The sequence below is a fragment of the Tinamus guttatus genome, unplaced genomic scaffold (genome assembly GCF_059628265.1).
Source record: "Tinamus guttatus ecotype Peru unplaced genomic scaffold, ASM5962826v1 Tinamus_guttatus_pri_ptg000915l, whole genome shotgun sequence".
In the NCBI taxonomy this organism is placed as follows: domain Eukaryota; kingdom Metazoa; phylum Chordata; class Aves; order Tinamiformes; family Tinamidae; genus Tinamus; species Tinamus guttatus.
In genome coordinates, this window is record NW_028289449.1 from 240,403 (window position 1) to 258,939 (window position 18,537).

General features: G+C 63.1%; 1 protein-coding gene across 1 annotated transcript; it reads right to left on the bottom strand.

Moving 5' to 3' along the window:
• Positions 1–7,820: 7,820 nt before the first annotated feature.
• Positions 7,821–14,501, bottom strand: CCDC92B (coiled-coil domain containing 92B). The gene is made up of 4 exons (XM_088537980.1): positions 14,396–14,501; positions 9,307–9,460; positions 8,640–8,687; positions 7,821–8,315 (listed from the first exon to the last, which is right to left on the bottom strand). Exons 1-4 carry the CDS (start codon positions 14,438–14,440, stop codon positions 7,840–7,842), a joined length of 723 nt encoding a protein of 240 aa, XP_088394106.1. The 5' UTR covers positions 14,441–14,501; the 3' UTR covers positions 7,821–7,839.
• Positions 14,502–18,537: the final 4,036 nt, after the last annotated feature.

The window sequence follows — 18,537 nt, forward strand, 5'->3', positions numbered from 1 at the left end:
CTGCAGAAGGAGAGCGCGGGGTGATGCCGAGCTCTGGCACGGGGCTCTGCAGACGCACAACGTCCCCGGCCAACCCCGCCAGGCGAGCCGGGGGTCTCACCCCAGCGAGCGTTTTACGCCCTTCACTAGCCCTAGGACCGCCAGGCCCTGCCCTCCATCCCCTCGCGGCTCATTCACGCGCTGCCGCTTGCCGGCGGGGTTGCACCTTCCGTACGCTGCACGCGGAGCGGCAGGGAGGGAGAGCAGGAGGGATGGGTCAGCGCCCAACACACCAGCCCTGTCTTAGCCCTCCTCACTGACAGGCGGGCGTGGGGGTTTGCGGCCGGCGGGCGCCGTATCCTCTGCTCCAACACGCCGCGCGGCTCCCAGCGCGGGGAGGCCGCGGCGCTGCCGAGCGTCACGTGGCAGCCGGTTACTTCACCGGGGCACGAGCTGCGCCCACACCCTGCGCGTCGGGCACCTCCGCCTCCCGCCGCGCTCCGCCGGCACCCGCGGTGCCAGGGCGAGGCTTGGCCTCAGCCATCTCCTTTGAGAAAAGGGTGACGACACTTTGGGTGCTCGCTTAGACAGAGGCGCCGGCAGGAGGGAGGTCGTTCCTCTGCCTCGGGCGTTGGCACCGCTCTGCCCTGCCTCCAGCCAGGGGATCGGGGAAGCCGCAGCGGCACGCGGTGCAGCGGGCAGTGTCCGGCCCTGCCCCGCGCCGCACCGGCACCCGCTCCCGTCCGCTCTGCAGCGCAGCATGAGCGAACCCCGGCGACGCGGGAAACGCTGCGGGCAGGAAAAGAGCCCAAGGGGCACAGCGAGGGGCGGAGGGGAGGAACGGGCACCACGCAGAGGTGCGGGCGCCGCGTGCGCTCGCCCGACCAGCATGCCGCCCCGGCGGAAAGGGCAGGTAGAGGGATTAGTTTCATATCTGCCCCCCGACAAGGGCACGCACACCGAGGCGACGCTTCCTATTTATAGCGGCCGCGCTGGGCCCCGCCAGCGCCCGGATCAGGAGCCCTGGCGCAGCGAGAGGCCGGAGCTGAGCACGGCCAAGGTAACGGACGTGCTGGGCCTTGGGGAGCTCCAGCGGCCGCAGGGGCCCCTCGCGGGCCCGTCGCGTCTTGGCGCGGGCCCTGCCGCGCAGGAACACGCAGCTCGCCCCGACTGTGCCCAGAGCTGCCTGCCCTGGAGCACCGCGCGAGAGCACCCTGCGCCGAGCACCTAGGAGCGGCGGCTTCTTCCTCCTCCTCCTCCTCCGCTGCGGCGGCGGCAGGGCGCACTCCTTGGAGCCGGGGTCGCAGGCTGAGCCGCCGGCGGGCACGAGCTCGGCCCCCGCGTCCCGCACTAACGTCCCATCGCGGGGCGAGGAGGACCGGGCCGGCCCCGGGGCCCGCGGGGTCCCGGCTGCCTCCGCGGGGGCCAGGCGCCGCTCCGCCGAGGCCGCTGCCGCACTCAAGGCCGCGGGCTGCGCGCGGTGGCCGCCGGGAAGCGCCGCGCGCCCTGCCTGCTCGCGCGGGCCGCGCTCGGGTCTCGCCCGGGCCTCGAGCGAGCGCGCGGCACGCAGCGGCGCCGGCCCGTCCTCAAGGTCAAGGGGAAGGACGGCCAAGGCAGGGGACGGCCCTGCCGGCAGCGCGAGGCCGGCGGCAGAGCAGGCTCCCGAGCAGCTGCTGTCACAGGCCGCCGACGCTTCTGCTTTGTCCTTGGGCTCAGGCAAGTCTTGGGCACGCTCAGGGCATTTTCGCAGGCTTTTGGTCACCGCCTCGCTGGGAATAACGTCTGGATACGGCCCAGCGTGCTCTGATGCTGCTGGCAGGTCCGGGGAGTCGGTGCAGCTCGCGGGAGGTTTTGCTAAGAGGGGTGACCGCTCGTCACACGAGTTAAAGCTGCGTGTCTGGAAAATCAGATCGGTGACGTGCCTGCAGCAGTTGGCGAAAATGCTGTTTCCCATGACCGCAGGCGGCCGGGCCGGCAGCGCGGGGTTACGGAAGGCAGCTCTGCGCGCACATCCCCGGCCGCGGCTCCCGCAAGGCAGCGCTCGCCCTCGCCAGCCCCGATCGGCCACCGCCTGCAGCCAGCGCCGCTCCCTGAAGCGAACTCTTACGTGGACCCGGGCTCACAGAGGCACAGGCCCAGGAACCGCCTTGGACGCGTGTCCCGTGCGCCTCCCTCCTCGGCAGGATCGCAGGCAGAATCAGGTGCTGGATCCCCAGTTCTCCCGAAGGCCCTGGGAGGGACCGTCATCCTCGGTGCATCACGGTCGCCGCACGGCCACCACGATACCCCCGAGCGCCGCCCCGGCTCCGGAGGCCTCTCCTCTCCTCTCCTTTCCCACCGCACAGAGACGTGGACGTGAGCGCAGCAAGGTCCCCGGGAGCGGCGAGCAGCCCGCGCCGCGGCCCCAGCCCCATATAAATAGCCTGCGACACCGGTGCAGCCTGGGACGAGCGCTGGGCACCGGCGCTCCAAACTCGTAGGCAAATGAGATGCATTGAATTACAGGAGGAGGGTAGTTACTATGGCATGCCCAGGCCGGGCCGAGCCATCCATACTAAGCAGAGCCGCACAAAGGGCCTGGCCAGGCAACCAGCAAGCCGTTTCCAGGAGGATTTTCTGCCCTCCCAGCCTCCTCTGCCGTATCAAAAATAAACAAGGCACAAAACCACACACACAACCAACCCCCTGCCACCGTTCTGCTCTCCACTCATTCCAGACACCCGATACTACGTTTAAGGTAACTGATGCGGGGATCACAGAGCTAGAGATTTCCGCAGCGAGAGCCTGCGGCCGGCGCAGGCCGGGCCACGAGCCACGGGGCTCCCGCGGCCGACGGGCCCCAGCTCTGCAGCGAGGAGCGCCGCGTGCCCCGCGGCACCGGGAGGGTCTGCGGCAGCACGGCTCGCGCTGCGGGCGGCACGCGGCAGAGCGGCTGCTCCGCAGGAACCCCGGCAGCCCCGGAGCCAGCCAAGGCACCCGCCAAGGAGAAACACCGCGGCAGGCTGAAGAACAGGCCCAAAGCTCTTCATAGGAAACTACATCCCTGGCTGGCTTCTACTGCTCTTTCTAATGAGAGAAAGAAGGAAAAAAAAGGAAAAAAAAACATCCCTCCCACTTTGATCCACGTGAGCAGCAGGCCCAATCGGCACAACTAAGGCTCCCTGTTCAGTGTCTGCCACCCATCAGAGCTGCTCTCTGCGGCGGTTTTATGGTTTTAACCTCAAATCCCTTAGTAACAAGGAGCCTCTTCTGTCCTAAGTACCCAGCATTGAGTCTGGAACCGCGACAGCTCCAGCTCCGCTGGTGCTTTTGGTGGGTTCGGTAGAGGCGTCCTGGGACTCGCACCGTGTCCCGCTCCACCGGGGCGCGCGCAGGCCGGTGACATCTACGTTTAAGTCCAGTTTGCCCTTCCCTTGAGCGGCCACCTAAGCCGGCCTAAGGATGCAGCTCGGGCGCTCGTCAGAGCGGAGCACCGCGGGTGCCGGGTCAGGCAGGTGCCGCGCGTTGTGCAACCGCGTACAGGTAACTGAATCAACAGCAATAAAGAGCGAGGAAAAGGCAATCGAGCCCCACGCTGCACTAATGATGCAAGGGCATTTAACGATGTAGAAATAGGGCCGCTGGCGCCCTGCGGTGGGGACACGCTGCCGAACGGAGCAGCCCGGCGCCCCCACGGCTCCGGGCACAAAGAGGGGCCAGCGCTGCCCCCCAGGAGCTCTGGGCACCGCCGAGATGCAAGAGGCGCCGCTCCTAAGCGGGGCCCGCGGAGCAGCAGCAGCAGCAGCAGGGCCGCTCTGCCGCTGCCTCCCGCTCAGCCCGAGCCCGCCCGCCGGGTTTCAGGCACCGCGTTCCTTTCCCAGCAGCTGCCGGACACAGCGGCGCGCGGGAGCGCTGCGGCTCCCGGGACACGGGCAGGGCCGCCCGAGGCGCGCGGCTCCGCGGAGCGGGGAGCGTTCCCTGCTGCCCCACAAACATCCACAGCGTGACTGGGGCCAATAAAACCAAGCACCTTCAGCCATACGGCAGCCTGTGTCGAAACGTGCGGCTTGGCGCTCGCGCTGCTGCTGGAGCGCTCGCGCTGCAGCGGTGCCCGGGGGCACTCGCGGTCCCGCAGCCGCCAGCTCCGGCACTTCCAGGCCACGGAAACAGCTCCGCTGCTTTGCTCCTGGCACCCTGCGCCGCTGCCCGCTCGCCCGCCGGGGAACCGCGCGTGCGCCACTTTGTAAACTTCTGCCTCGCCAGAACCCTGCAAACTTGGGGCGGGCAGGAGCTGCCTAAGCAGCAAGGAGCAGCTCAACAGAGAAACCAGCGCAGAGACCAGGACCAGAGGCAAAGTGCAAAGATCGACACCGACAAGCACATCCTGGAAGGCTGTTTCTCCAGCTTCCCAAGAGCAGAGACAGACGAAGGAATCGTGTTTCACACAGACACGGTGAATAAGTAACTCCTCACCTGCCTGTATTTTATCTTGGCACACACCTTGGTTACACGCAGCTACTGAAAGAGCAGAGGCCCAAGGGAGGAGATGAACGTCCCGTCAGCACGCCGGCTCACGTGCCGCGGGAAGCCACGCGGAGCTGCGGCGCGGCGCGGGCGCCCCTCGGCCCGCAGCGGGGCCTGCCGAGGCGCCGGCGACACAAGCGGCAGCAACGGCTCTGACACCGCTTAGGAGACCGGGAACCTTGCGCCGGCCACGCTGCAGCTGCCGCTCGGCGCTGCTCGAGGGGTGCAGAGCCAACAAGACGCTGCCGTTCACGCTTCAGGAGCGAAGCTGGATTCCCCACGCCGAGCCCCAGGGGCTGGTCAGCGGGGCCAGCGTGTGCACGTGTCGGGACGGGGGCCAGCCTCGCGCCGACACCGCGCGGCGCTGCACGGGAGCGCCCAACGCGGCGCTCGCGCCCCGAAGGCCGCGGCCGAGCGGGCCAGCCTCGCTTTTGATCTTTCACCCTCTGACCCAGGGCTACCCTTTGTGACGGGTTGTATTTCTCAAAAGCAAATAAAAAAAAAAGTGAACTTCAGACCTTTAGAGCTTCTGGAAATAACTCTCTGGTAGAGCCAACAGAAGAGGAGGCAAGAACGTAAACAGAGCCCCGGGAAGCCGTGCTCAGAGATGGGCGCCAGGCCTGGGCCCCTGCAGATGATCCACGCGAGCAGGGCGCTCTCCGCGGCGCCGCTCCTCGCTCGCTGGCTCGTGCAGGTGCGCGCTCCTCCCGCCCTACGTACGGCCCGTCTGCAGCAGGAGCCGCCGGCGCCGCCGCGGAGCGGCCGCCGCGGAGGCCTCGCACGGGACGGGAGCCACGGCTGTCCCGCCGGCGGGGCCACCCCCGCCCTGCCGCGGCCCCGCGCTTATCACGCTCCTTTCCCCTTTTTTAACCTTGCAGCAACGATCAGATTTCTCTTGCACAATATTCCTCCAGTTCTCCCCCCTCGGGACTGTTACAACTGCTTAAAAAAAGGAAAAGCAGCTGCCAGCAGTGCGGTCCCCTCCAAAGCAGCCGGGAACCTCCAAGGTCACGCGACGAGCCCTTCCCCGGATTAAGGACCAGCCTCCCTGACCTTGCTCCCAACGCACAAGTGCCCTTGCCCACGTGCCGGTTTTCCATTAACGCCTCCCTCCACCGCGGGCCCTTCCGAGCTCCGCGGCGGGAAGAGGCCCTGGCCCGCAGCAGCGGGGCACGGAGGGTCCGTTCCGCGCCGACGGGCAGCGCTCTGGGCAGCGCTCCGTGCAGCGCTCCGGGCAGCGCTCTGCTGCCCGCCGAGCCCGGGCTCGTCCCCTCGCTGCCCTCGCTGCACGGGGACGGGACCGGGCCGCCCCGGGCTCGCTGCTCGGGGCCTTCCTGCCGCGGGGCGAGGAGGCGCCTCAAGGTCCCGGCCAGGCCGGGCGGCAGGGCAGCCCCGCGCACGGGGAGCGCCGGCACCGAGCGCCGCCAGGCGGGCCGGGGCCGCGGGGCTCGGCGCGGCTCTGCGCCGGGAGCGCGGGCAGCGGCGGCTCCTCCCGCTCCGCGCGGAGGCCTCGGGGCCCGGGAGCCGCCGCGGGCCGCATCCCCGTGCCGGGCGCACGCGGCGGCCGCGGGCCCGGGACCGGGCTCGGCGCGAGCCCGCAGCGCGGCGGGCCGGGCCGGGCCGGGCCGGGCGGCGCGCAGGCCGCGGCGCCCCTGAAGGTGACCTTCAGCGCGGAGGCCGCGCGCCCGGCCGCGCGCCGCCCGCCCGCCGCCCGCCGCGGCCCCGCGCGCCGCCCCGGTCCCGCCCGCGCCGCGCGGCCTCCCCGCGCCGCCCCCCCGCTCCCCGCTTACCGGGGCGCTGCTCGGCGGCGCGCGGCGCGGGCGGGGGCGCGGGGCCGGGCGCGGGGCCCTGCGCGGCGCCGGGCGGCGTCTCGTCCGCTCTCATGACCATGGCGGCCGCTGCGCTGCTCCCGCTGCTGCCGCCGCCGCTGCCGCCGCCGCTGCCGCCCCCGCCGCGCGCGCGCCCGCCCCGCGCCGCCCACGTGCTGCCGCGTACGGCGGCCGCCCGGGACAAGCGCCGGCCGCGCGCTGCGCCTTAAAGGGGCCGCGCGCGCGGGGCACTGGGGCAAAGGGCGCGGGGCGGCGGGGCGGGGCGGGGGCGCCCGGGGCAGCGGCAGCCCCGCGCGAGGGGCGTGCGGGGCCGCGGGGCGACCGCGGAGGGGCCGCGTCCTGCGGGAGCCGCCGCTGCGCGGGATAGCGCGGGATAGCGCGGGATAGCGCGGGATAGCGCGGGATAGCGCAGGCGCGCGCGCCGCCGTGCGGGGCGTTGTGCGTGCGCGGGGCGCTGCGGGTTGGCAGGGTGCTGCGGGTGCATGCGGTGCTGCGGGTGCATGCGGCGCTGCGGGTGCATGCGGCGCTGCGGGTGCACACTGCTCAGGGTGCTGTGTGTCTCGGAGGGCCACGAGCCGCCCATGCTGGGCCTGGTGCTGTGCGTCTCGTGCAAGGGTCACGCCGTGGTGCTGGCTGCAGGCTGCATGTCCTTAGGGTGTCCATCCCGGGAAGCAACTTCGCTCCCTAGCAACCCCGTGTCCTGGCCAGGCCAAGGCCGTGCAGCGGATGGGCCACAGCATGGCCGGGAATGGGAACGGGAAGGGGCTAGGGCTGGGCTGGATGCTGCAGCCAGGGACATGTCCAAGTGCCTGGCTGCAGGGACAGGACAGGGACAGGCACCAGCCCGAGCCAGCCCGGTCCGATGGGGCTGAGCGATCGCGACGCCTCTGACCACCTCGTCTAAGTACAAAGGTTAAAATAGTTTATTGCAATGTAACGCCTGTCTCAGTCGTACAGCGCTTTCCCTTGAGAACAACGTGTTTGTATCTATACATCTGGATGTATACATAGGTACCGGGGTGTGCGGGAGTACAGCGAGCAGCCCCGGAGCCGCCCTGCAGCCGCCCGGCCCTGTGGCCAGCAGGTTCCGAGCCACTCCATGCAGCTCTGAGCCACTCCGTGTGGCTCCAGGAGGCTCCATGCGGCCCCACGTGGCTCCATGCGGCTCCACGTCGCTCCATGCAACTCTGGGCGGCTCCAAGTGGCTCTGAGCAGCAGCTCCAAGTGGCCAGGCTGGGACGGGCTCCGCAGCGTGGCAGGGGCAAGGCCCCGCATGGAGCCGCCGGCCCTGCCCGGTGCGGCCGGCGATGCTGCTGGTTATTTACATGGAGGCGGCACGTGGCCCCACGCAGTCCCCAATGTCCAGGTTTGTCAGGAATTTCCCAGGGGGTGGCCGGGAGGGCGGCGAGGCAGTGGGCAGGAGGGTGGAAGCAGCACGGGGAGCGCGTGGCCGCGCGGCCGCTCTCGCCCCGGCTCGCTCCGTGCGAGCGGCGCCCAGGAGGACGGTGCTGGCGCGCGGCGCCCGTGCTCAGCGCCGCTGGCGGGGCCGGCGGGGGCCGCTGCCCTGCGGCTCGTCGTGCGGCGCGGGGGCGGCCGCGCGGGGCCGCGCCGCGTACAGGAAGAGCGCGGGGTCGGGCATGGCGTCGGGCTCGAGCGGGGTGCCGGGGCGGCGCGCGGGCCCGCGGGGGCGGCGGGCGGCGGCGGGCGCCGCGGGCGGCTCGTCGGGCGGCAGGCGGCGCGCGGCCGCGTGCAGCTGCAGCGAGAGGCAGGCGGCCGCGTGGCTCTGGCGCTGCAGGCGGGCGTCGAGGCGCGCGGCGCGGTGCCCGCGGCGCTTGAGCTCCTCCAGGAAGGCGCGCTCCTTGCCGCGCAGGCTGCCGCGCAGCGCCGCCACCAGCGCCTCCTTGTGCCGCAGCTCGCGCCGCAGCTCCGCGTTGTCCCGCTCGCGCTCCTGCAGACGGGCCTCCATGGCGCGGCACCGCTGCTCCAGCTCCCGCTCCAGCGCCTCTGCGGGCCGCCGAGCGCAGCGTCGGTGCCGCGGGGCTCGGCCGCGGCAGCCCCGCCGCCCCGGCCAGAGTCCGCAGCTCCGCGCGTTGCCCAACGCGGCCGGCTCGGCGCCAGCCCGGCTCGCGCTGCCCGGGGTCAGGGCTGCAGCAGGGCGCGCACACACGTGCACGTGTGCACAGGTGGGAGCATGTGTGCAAATGTGTGTGCACGTGTGTGTGCGTGTGAGCGGGTGTGTGCATGTGTGTGCATGTGTGTGCAGGCATCACAGCCAGGCAGCACCCGGGAAAGGGGTCCCTGGGGGAGCCCGATCCGGCTGCCCCTTACCTTGCTGCTGGGCCTCCAGCTCCTTCATCTCCAGGTCGTGGGTGAGCTCTGCAAGAGAGGAGGCTGCTCAGCGGTGCCAGGAGGGCAGTGGCTGTGGGAGCAGCTGAGGGGAACACGGGGTCGCTTTGCCTCTCCCAGGGGAGCTGCTGAACCCTTTGAGTGCTTGAAATGGCGTCATCGCTTGAGACTGAGGAGCGCGACGCCCCGCGGCGCTGCCAGAGGCGCTGCTCAAACGGGCACCGGGCCCTGCAAGAGCCGAGCTGGCCCACGAGCCCACGCACGAGCTGCTGTGCATCCAGCAGCAGCTTCCCAGCCACGTGGGTGCGTGGAGGCAGCAGCTCCTTGGTCTGCAGCGTTTCCCATGCAAACATAGTTGATCTGTGGCCTACATTTTTCTGCTAATCTGCTTGCATGGCAGCCCTCATCCTGCACGGCCGCCCCTGCAGGCGCTGCTGGGCTCCAGGGAGCCACAGTTGTTGGGGAGGTTCCTGCTCTGCTCCACCGCGAGGGCTCATCCCCGCGAGCGCGTGGGGTCTCTGCAGAGTGCTTGGCTGCTGCAAGATGCCTGGGAGCACCCGGAGAGAGGCTGCAGCAGCCCACGGAGCAGGGAGCCGGCGCTGCTGCTGTCCCGCCTTGCCGGGGTCCAGGGCCGGGCGGTGGCACCCACCTGAGCAGTGCTTCTGCAGGCGCAGGATCTCCAGGTGCAGATCATGCAGCAGCTCCGTCTGCTCCTTCTTCAGGAAGGCGATGTGCCGCTGCACGCTCTGGATCTGCTGCTCCAGGGACACCGTCTCCATCGCAACTGAATTCCCCGTCCAGGCCTGCGGGGAACGCGGAGGGCTCGCGGTGAGGCGCGCACGGCGCACGAGCCTTGGGGAAACGGGCTCATGGCGGAGCGCAAGGACGGGCAGGATGGGGGTGAAATAACCCCCGAGGGCGCCTGTCACCTGGGACAATGCCCTTCTGTATGGAGAGGCTCTCCCGTGTCTTGCACTGAAGCCGAAGGGGAGGGAAATATTCATCTCCAGCAAACCATGGACATGGCCTGGAGGGTCCCGGCCAGCAAGGAGAGCCCACGCTGCAGGGGTGCTGCTCCCATCGCTTCCTTCGGCCGTGTCTCAATGTGCTTTCTTTAGCCCATGTTTACATTACACTGCGTTGTGCATCTGGAGCTACTTCCCGCAGCCCAAATCAAATCAAGGTGCGTTTAGTTCGATCGCAGCGCAAGCAGCTCCAGGCTCTGCTCCTGCCTGAGCCTCTCAAGCACTGGGAAGAGTGAAGCGAAGCCCACGGGGAGGGTCACGCTGTGGCCGCAGAGCCAATGTCACCAGCACGGGCTGCCCAGCGCACACCTGGCCCTGCTCCGGCCCAGCCCCCAGGTGTTCCCAGGATAAAATCCCCCAGGAAGGCCGAGGGCCCTCTGCTCTCATGCGGGGCGGGAGGCGCTGAGCTGGCAGGTAGGGGACGGCTCACAAGGACACCGTGTTCTGCTGCAGGAACCTGCGTGAAGCCTAAAATGAGGCAACCGGGTAAAGCGGCCTGGCTTTGGTGCCGTGGTGGGTTGTCCCAGGCTCTTTCCTTCCCTGGGAGTTGCTGGGCTTAGGATGGCTCTGCTGTTTTGGGAGGGAAATCATGAGGACGAGCATGAGAAGGGCTGGGTGAGGGTGCTGGCAGCCGGCACACAGGCGGCGGTGCCAACCTGGGGAGCTGTGAGCTGTACTGTGCGGCAAGCTGGGCGAGTGGAAACGGCCCCAGCGCAGCCCTGTCCTGCCGGCAGGACTCGCGCTTGGCTCTAGGAAATCCTGAGCGTTTCCAGGATCTGCAGTCCCTTGATGTTTGGTGTTTTAAAATGGATCTGGGATGTGTGTGGGGAATCTCTCTCTGGACTTCGCTTCCTAATTGTTCCCAGCTGCGGAGTGGCAGGAGAACAGTTTTCAAGTCTTGTAAGTTGTCTTTGCTCTCCTGATGGCCCCTTACTTAACAGAAAGGGTTTAACCATCTCTATCCTAGTAACTGCCAAGAAAGCAGAGCTTGTCCCTTGCTGCCCCGCAGACAGCAATGACGGCAGTTCCTTAAGGGTGGTGCCAGTGCACAAGTTAAGGCCGCTGTCCCCGGGCACGTGCCAGGGTCCAGGAAGGGAAAGCACAGGATAGAGGAGGGCAGGTCCCTCCTCAGCCACCCGCGGCCACGGGGACATGCAGCACGTTGCTCTGGAGTGGCTTCTTTAAGGGAACGTGGAACCTGAGCGCTGGAAACCTCCAAAAGTAGGTTGGGCAAAGCCCTGGAGGGCCCCAGTGCTATTTTCAAGCACTTTGTTCTGCCTAGTTGAAATGGCTTCAGCAGGAATGGCTGAGGACTTCCCATCAAACCTTTCCCCAGCTTTTAAGTGGAAATCTAGCCACTTCTGGCAATGCAATTTTTCGTTTACAGGTAAGTAGTTGTGTGGATAAACATCAATCTGTAAAGACCATCAAAAATATTCTTTTCTGGAATTGGAAGATCTGTTTTTTGTCTCTGTTTTGGAAGACATAAAGCATGAATGCATTACCTGTGTGCTTAAAGTGGGTGGGGGGAATGAGCTGTTCTTAAAACTCTTAAGGAAAATACTGCTTTGCATTGCTGCACAGGGCTCGTGCACTTTGCCTGGGTGCTCTTCTTTGAGCCCAAGGTTTTTAAAAACCTTAATTCTGCTGGGACTGATTTTCTCACTTAGGCAGAGCCGAGATGCAGTGATCCTCACCATGGCCACAGGACTGTCTATGTGGTCACCAGCTGTGACACTGCTCCTGGCTGCCCCTGCATTGGGGACAAATGTGCTGCTGCTCTCTGTAGCTATTGGATGTCTCTGTCACGAGTAATGATGCAAGAGCCTATTAATGAAGGCTGCTCATTATCGTGACAGAGACATCCAATAGCGTCTGTGACCCCTCCAAGTGTTTCTGATGTTCCCTGAAGCTGACGAATGAACTGCTGCCTTGCTGGGGCTGTGTCCAACCACTGCTCCAATGCATTTCAGAACATGGCTCCGCGCAACTGACTTTAATTTTTCTTACATTGCTTTTGAAGTTAAGTGGAAATTGCAACAGCATGTTGAGCGTTTAGTCTGATGCATGGTGCCTTCCCACTGCAAATTCACTTGGGAGGTATTGGGAGCTAATAGGGATTATCTGCTGCTGCTGGCTGTTTAATAACACCTTAGGGGGCCGCTGCATCTTGCAGTTCACACTGCCGAGGCCCCGAAGCACCCAGCACTGCTGGGCTTGGCCGTGCCATGCAGGGAGGCACGCGGGGACCTCCTGCCGTCCCGCTGATACGGGTGCCGAGGAGCAGCGATGGGGCTCTCGCTCGCGGGGCGCTAAGCACTAGCTCCTCTCACCCCAGCCCAAAGAATTGCTGCTCTGCTTCTAGCAATAACAGGGAGGGGAAGTAATCCTGCTCTGTGCCCTCCCAGGCTGCTCTAGCTATTTTTCTTTCATTCTTTTTTTTTTTTTTTTTTTTTTTTTTTTTTTTTTTAAAGCTAGCTCTAGCTGCCAAAGCAGCTGATGATGGAACTTTTGTAATGACTATGTACTATGTAACCTCATATATAGCACCTCAAAACAGAAGCAATTCCAGGAAATAACCTCACTTGGAATAATTCAAGGGTAAGTGATGTTCCCCGCTAGCCTGAAGGATGCTCTGTGCCCTCGAGCTCCTGGCTGCGCACGTGCAGCTGCAGAGCAGGCAGTGCCGCCAGCCGGGCAGCGACCTGTCCCTGTGCTCGGAGCCGGGCTCCTCTCCGCAGGGAGGCGGCTGCTCCGCTCGGATCCTGCACCCGAGCCGGGCTCCGCATCGGGGCTCAAGGACTGTCCTTGTCAGCAGGGGCTGCGCGCGGCTCCGCCCGCCTTGCTGAAACCTCCCTGGTTTTGGGTTTCCAGAAAGCCCCGAGTGGGCAACAGGCTCCCCTCTGAGTATCAGTCCTCCTGGGTTTGGCTGCTGATACCACAAAACAGGCACCGAGTTAAAAGCATGGCAATTTGGCACTTGAGTGTCACAGGGCATTAAAGAGACTGAGGGCTACATCATGCTCCTGGAAGGGGCCAGATATTTTTCTCTTAAAGTGTGCTTTTAATACTTCAGTCTCAGCTCTGAATTTATCCAGGGAGCCTGTGAAAGCTTAACTGGTAAAGTGCCAAATAAGCCAGAGGAGGTTTCTGGGTTGCTGAGTGCACAGTTCATGGGAGAGCTGGAATGTGAGAGCAACTCAGTGAACATGGAAATGCAGAGATATTCACCAAGTTTGGGAGCTGGGTGCAGCCTGGCCAAGGTGGTGCTGAGGGCTCAGCTCCCTGCAGTCCCAAACTGGGTGATCGGGGGAATGGCCGTAAATGCTGGGCTGCTTTGCTGCTGCCCTGCATCTCTAAAATAAAGATATTTTTATCTTGCTCCTTTTCCAACCTGAGACTAAAACACCCTTGGAGTAAAGCAAATAGACAGCTTGTTTGAGGATTTCCTTCCAAGGTAAGGCTATACTCAAGTTTTTGTTTGTACTAATCTGAATCCCCAAATTTCACTGCAAGAAAATCTCAGCTCCTGGTGATGCATACAAAAATGCATCTGCCTTGGAAAGGTATAAAAACTCGGCACAAGCACTGCAACACCAAGATCCAGTTCTTAGTCACACAATCACTTTCCCCCATAAGTAGCAAACTAACTGGGAGTCAGGGACAAAGTCTGCAGAAATAGGTAACAAATTCGTCTTGCTGTGGCTGCCAGCAATGACTCCCCTCTCCACCATATTAAAACATGCAGGCATAAGCACTGATCTAAGGGAAACTGATAATGCTGCTTTTTGGATCTCGGAGAATACAAGCATGCACATTAAACTTGGCTAGTGTCACAAAGCAGGTATCCCCTTTAAAGGGGAGGAAAATAAGGCAGAAGAAAGACAAGAAACTTGCAGAAGGTCATGAGGATAGTGGCAATGCCAGGAATAGAAAACAGAGGTGAAATCCTGGCCTTGGGAGAGTCATTGGGAAACCTTCCTTGATTTCAGTAGAGGCAGAATTACGCTTAAAGTCCTATTAACTATTCATTATCTCCCAGTATCTATTTTAAGACCAAATCAATACAAATGCTGATTATAAATTATTGTGTTTTTTTGGCAATTCTCTTAGCACAGCAGGCTGACTAATAGCCAGAGCTAAACCTTTTCATTTGGTTGCCACTGCTGAAAGCAAGGCCATGTTTTCTCCTGCTGGCTTCGGTGGAATTAACTATGGATTCAGCTCACTGTCACGATCAGGATTTGGCCTGCAATCAACACTTTGCATCAATTATAATCTTAAGTGGACGATCCCTGTGGTGCGATCCTGCACTTTGGCTATTTTGTGGTGGAGCTTCCTCATCCCTGACAGGGTCCTTCTACAGATACTTAACTCCGTAACTACCGGTGGGAATAGGCAGAGCGCCCTGCTATACTTCAGACTGCTTTCTGCACAGCAAAAGAAGCAGAAATGAGGCGTCAGCAGCTACGCACCGAATGAAGCGGCGGCTGGAGAGGGTGAGAAGGGCTCGGGGCAACTTCTGCCGGGGAAGCCCCTCCTCGGCCGCGCAGCAGGCGGGCGCTTCCCCCCTCCTCGGCTGCGCAGATCCCCCGCAGGGCCCCGGCCGCGCTCGCTCCTGCCCCGGGGACGCGTCCGCGGAGCCCCCTGCGCCACCCGCCGCTGTCGCCGTCCCGGGCTCGCCGCGTCCCCGCGTCCCCCGCGGCCCCTTACCTGGGGGGAGCGGCGGGGCCCCTCGGGGCGCCCGCTGGGCGTCATGGGGCGGCCGGGCCGGGCGGGCCGGGCCGCGGGGCCGGGCTCCCGCGCTGCCCGCGCTGCCTGCGGCGGCCCCGCCTCGCCCGGCCCGGCCCCGCCGCCGCCCGCCGCGCCGTAAACAGGCGCCAACGTGACCGGAACTGGGGAGCTCCGCCGGGGCGCCGCGCCGCGCCGAGCCGGGCCGCGCCGAGCCGAGCCGGGCCGGGCCGCGACAGGCGCCCGCGGGACCCGGCGGCTGCGGCGCGTCCGGGCCGAGCTCCCAGCTACGGGGCGGACCCCGGCGCCGAGGGGACCCCCCGCACCGGGGCCGCGCTCGGCTCCTCCCCGGGACCCCCCGCACCGGGGCCGCGCTCGGCTCCTCCCCGGGACTCGGCGGCCCCGGTGCCCCCTCCCGCCCCGGCCCCGGCCCGGGCCCCGGCGCTGTCCGCGGTGCCGGGGGCGCCGGGCTCTGTCCGCGGTGCTGAGCGCGCCCCGCCGGGCACCGGCCTTGGCCCCCCCGCTGCCCCCGGCCCCGCCGGGACCCTCCCGCTTGCGGCTTCCCCGAAGCTGCGCTCAGAGGGGCGGCGAGGAAGGGACGTGCGCGCAGGCAGGTAGAGGACGCGGTGCATAACGCTCTGGGCCCTTTCGTTCGTTACACCAGAGCAGCTGGGCTTCGCTGCCAAGGATTCATTATGTGTGTTTTACAGACGAGAGCCCTCAGTGAAGTGGTGCCTTCCATGTCACATGGCGGTGAGGGAACAGCGAGAAATGGTAGAGTCCTCCCTGCGTGTCTGCGGAGCAGCTGCTGCTTCAGTCCTCTTATTCCAAAACCTGCTGCCGAGTTTGCAGTGTTGCTAGACCCGCTAAACTGGACTGTGCTCTCATCCTTGTACTAAAGCTGCTGCTCTTCTGTATGTACCAGTCTCCAGTGTTCTTCCTACCATGGCTTGTATGTCTCACAGCACACAAATAGCACATGAAGGGGTTGCAAGGTGACCTGGACAGGTCTGGGTGGGTGCAGGACATTGCCTGGGGGTACCCCTTTGTCTTTCCTTGTCTATGTCCCACATGGGCCATTTCGGATCTTTACCTGATGCAAAATGGCATTGCCCAGCAGGGCTTGCAGCAGAGGAAGGCTGAGCTTGCAGTTAGGATTCTTCTGTGGAGAGTGAGTTACATTTACATGGAAAGAAAAGTCATCAAATTAAGAGGAAAGGTGAGTAGTAAGGTTTAGGCAGCCATACATGCACACAGTAGTTCCTGATTTGCAATGAATTGTTCAAATATCTTTGCTTAAGGTCCCTGCAAGTGTATCTGAAAGTGTCAGTGCTTCCTAATGCTCACACACTGACTCCTCATCTAAACTGATCCTCATGCACCTTGTCTAAATTTGTTTCTTATAATAAAATGAGTACTTCCTAGAATGACAAGCTGTTAGGAGGTGATAGGATTTTCTATGAATGAGGAGGGTGTAGACTTCCCTATTCAGAGAAGTGTTGTCTCCTTGGGGTGACCTCTCACCCATTTGATATCATCAGACCAACACTTGCCAAGGTTTCATTTGTCCATCTCGCTGCGGCGTTAGCCCTGCTTTTGTGGGGGGTGTTGGTTTTAATGTCTCACTTTCACTTTCCAAACGCTTAGCATATTTTAGAAGCAATGAATTGTAGATAGGGAGGCCAGTGGGAGGGGTAGAAATGCACAGAATGATTTCAGAGTGCATCATGTTTCACCAGATTTGTACATTTTTCATTGATTTTCCACTGACTAAAAGACAAGCCTGTAAATGATCAAGGTCAGACATTCGGGGACAGACAGCTGCCTCTTTAAATGAGGTCATTGCTCTGGGATACGATCACGCTGGAGGGAGGGAAGGCAGTGCAATACGATGCATCCTGTGCACCCAGAATAGCACGTGGATAAAGCATATTGCCTCTGTAGTGATGACCTGGCGGCTCAGGCTCGGCTGCCTTGTGCACAGGCTGCTAGCACACAATTCCAGCCGTTTCTCGCTCTCACACACCATTACACAGTGAACTGGTTTAACTGGGAGCGTTCAGCTCTGAGGGAGCTGGTCCCAGGTCTTCTGCCTGGGCTATGACCTGTCCATCCCTTAGCTGGTGCCTCTGGTGACTGTGATTTCTGCAGCGCAGGGTGACAGTGCCCCTTCCCCGTCCCCTGCCTCGTGCTGGGGACTGGGAGCTGCTCCACCGATGGCTTGTGATCAGCCTAATGAGTGAGAGTCACCTTTGCAATGCACCAGCACAAAACCTGCGCCTCGGAGCAGAGCATAATGAACCTGCCTGAGTGCTGCCGTCTGCCAGTGAATACCCAAATAATTACACCGAGACACCTTCCAATAAGTGTGTGGCAGCCTTTAATCTTCTGACACCTTTTCTACTCCTTCAGGCTTTGAAGGTAATAAAAACAAACTGTCAGAGATAGCTGGAAATGCCATTTCAGCACCAGGGAGCTGCCAGGTCCCTGCTGTGCTGTGATCAGCGCTTGGCGCAGAACGTTCCCCAGCCCCAACCAGCCTCCCTGGAGCCGCCTGCTCCTCGCCTGGCCCATGCACACTAGGCAGAAGTCAGATTCCTGAATTATGAAAGCGCTGGCCCTGCTGTCGGTGCTCTCTGGCACTCAGGCCAGCACCGAAGCCGCTGGGATCTGCGTCCTCAGAGCCCAGTCACAGCTCTGCGTGCATCTGGGGCTGCTCTGGGGGCTCCTCCGAGCTCCTCACCCTGCCATGGGTTTTGTTGCAGAGACTCGTGGCTTTTGTTTTTTCTTTTTAGAAAGTGCAATATATACTTAAGCTATTTGAAAATATTTAATAGAGGAGCCTTAGCTATTAACAGCAACTCAGGCAGCACCAGCCGCAGCGGGCCTGGGCGCAGGCCGGCTGTCCGGCGCGCCGCGTTCCCTGCCTGACACTGACCTCTAGTGGCACCAGCCCCGGTCATGGCCGTGGTGTCCAACGCTTGGCCACCGCGCTCGGTGTCCAGCTTCGCCCACCCTCCTCGGTGTCACCCACCTTGGTGTTCAGCACTTGCACACCCTCCCTAGGCGGGTAGAATATTTTCAGATCACAGCTTTCCCTTCTCCAAAATTGCTTGTTAAGGCAATTTCTGCATTCAGTTAAAACATGTGACTTTAACTTTGCCTCAACTATTATTTTTTAGTCTAATTGAGCTGTAGTGTGTGTGTGTGTGTGTGTGTGTGTGTGTGTGTGTATTTTAATTGCTTTGAAGAATGTAATGAGAAGCTCCTTAAAATAGTGCAGGGCTAAAAGCTAGAGGCTTTTGATAAATTTAACATTAGCTTAACATTTCCACGGGGATTTGAAAATATTGGAGGCTTGCAAGGATATTTGCTTGAGCTAAGTAATTCAATTTGTCATTCTTCAAAGGGACGTTGCTCTGCAGAGCCTGCAAAGCAGAGGCTGCACTTTCCATTGGCAGGGCTGGACCGAGCAGGCGGGGGGAGCACTGGGGACACAGGGGACACATCGCACCCCCGTCCTGGGTGCTGGCCTGAGTGGAGGCTCCAGCTGAAACCCGTGGGCTTCTGGCAGCATCAAAGAGTAAACGAGCAGATGCCTGAGACATTATCACACTTTAGCCGTGTGAACACTCCATTTTTCTGATTCCAAAGAAAAATCAATTAAAAAAAAATCTTAAGATTTCCTAGGCCTGCAAAAAGCACTAGAAGGGAGGCTTTGCTCTCCTAAAGCAAAGTCTGCAGGACAATACTGAGACTGGTGCCTGTTTACATGCATGAGCCGCTCGGGTAAGCAGCCGGCGTGGCCTTCCAAAGTGCCTGCATGCGGAATCGGGCACCGTGCGGTCTTAGCAGAGTTTATATAACCGAGACACAACGAACAGGACGGCGCGGGTGGGCGCCCCGGCTCTGCTCCTGGGCGCTGCGGTGTTTCCCCGCACAGGGAGCACCGGGAACGTCCCCGGTGGGAAGGGCCGCGGCTGCGCCCGCCGGGTGGGCGGCGGCCCCGGGGCTCCCGGGAGCTTCCCGAGCCGCCGCTGCCCGGGAGCGCCCGCCCCGGCCCGCCCCGGGGCCGCCGGGCTCGGCCGCGCCCCCCGGCCGGTACCGGCACCGGCACCAGGGCC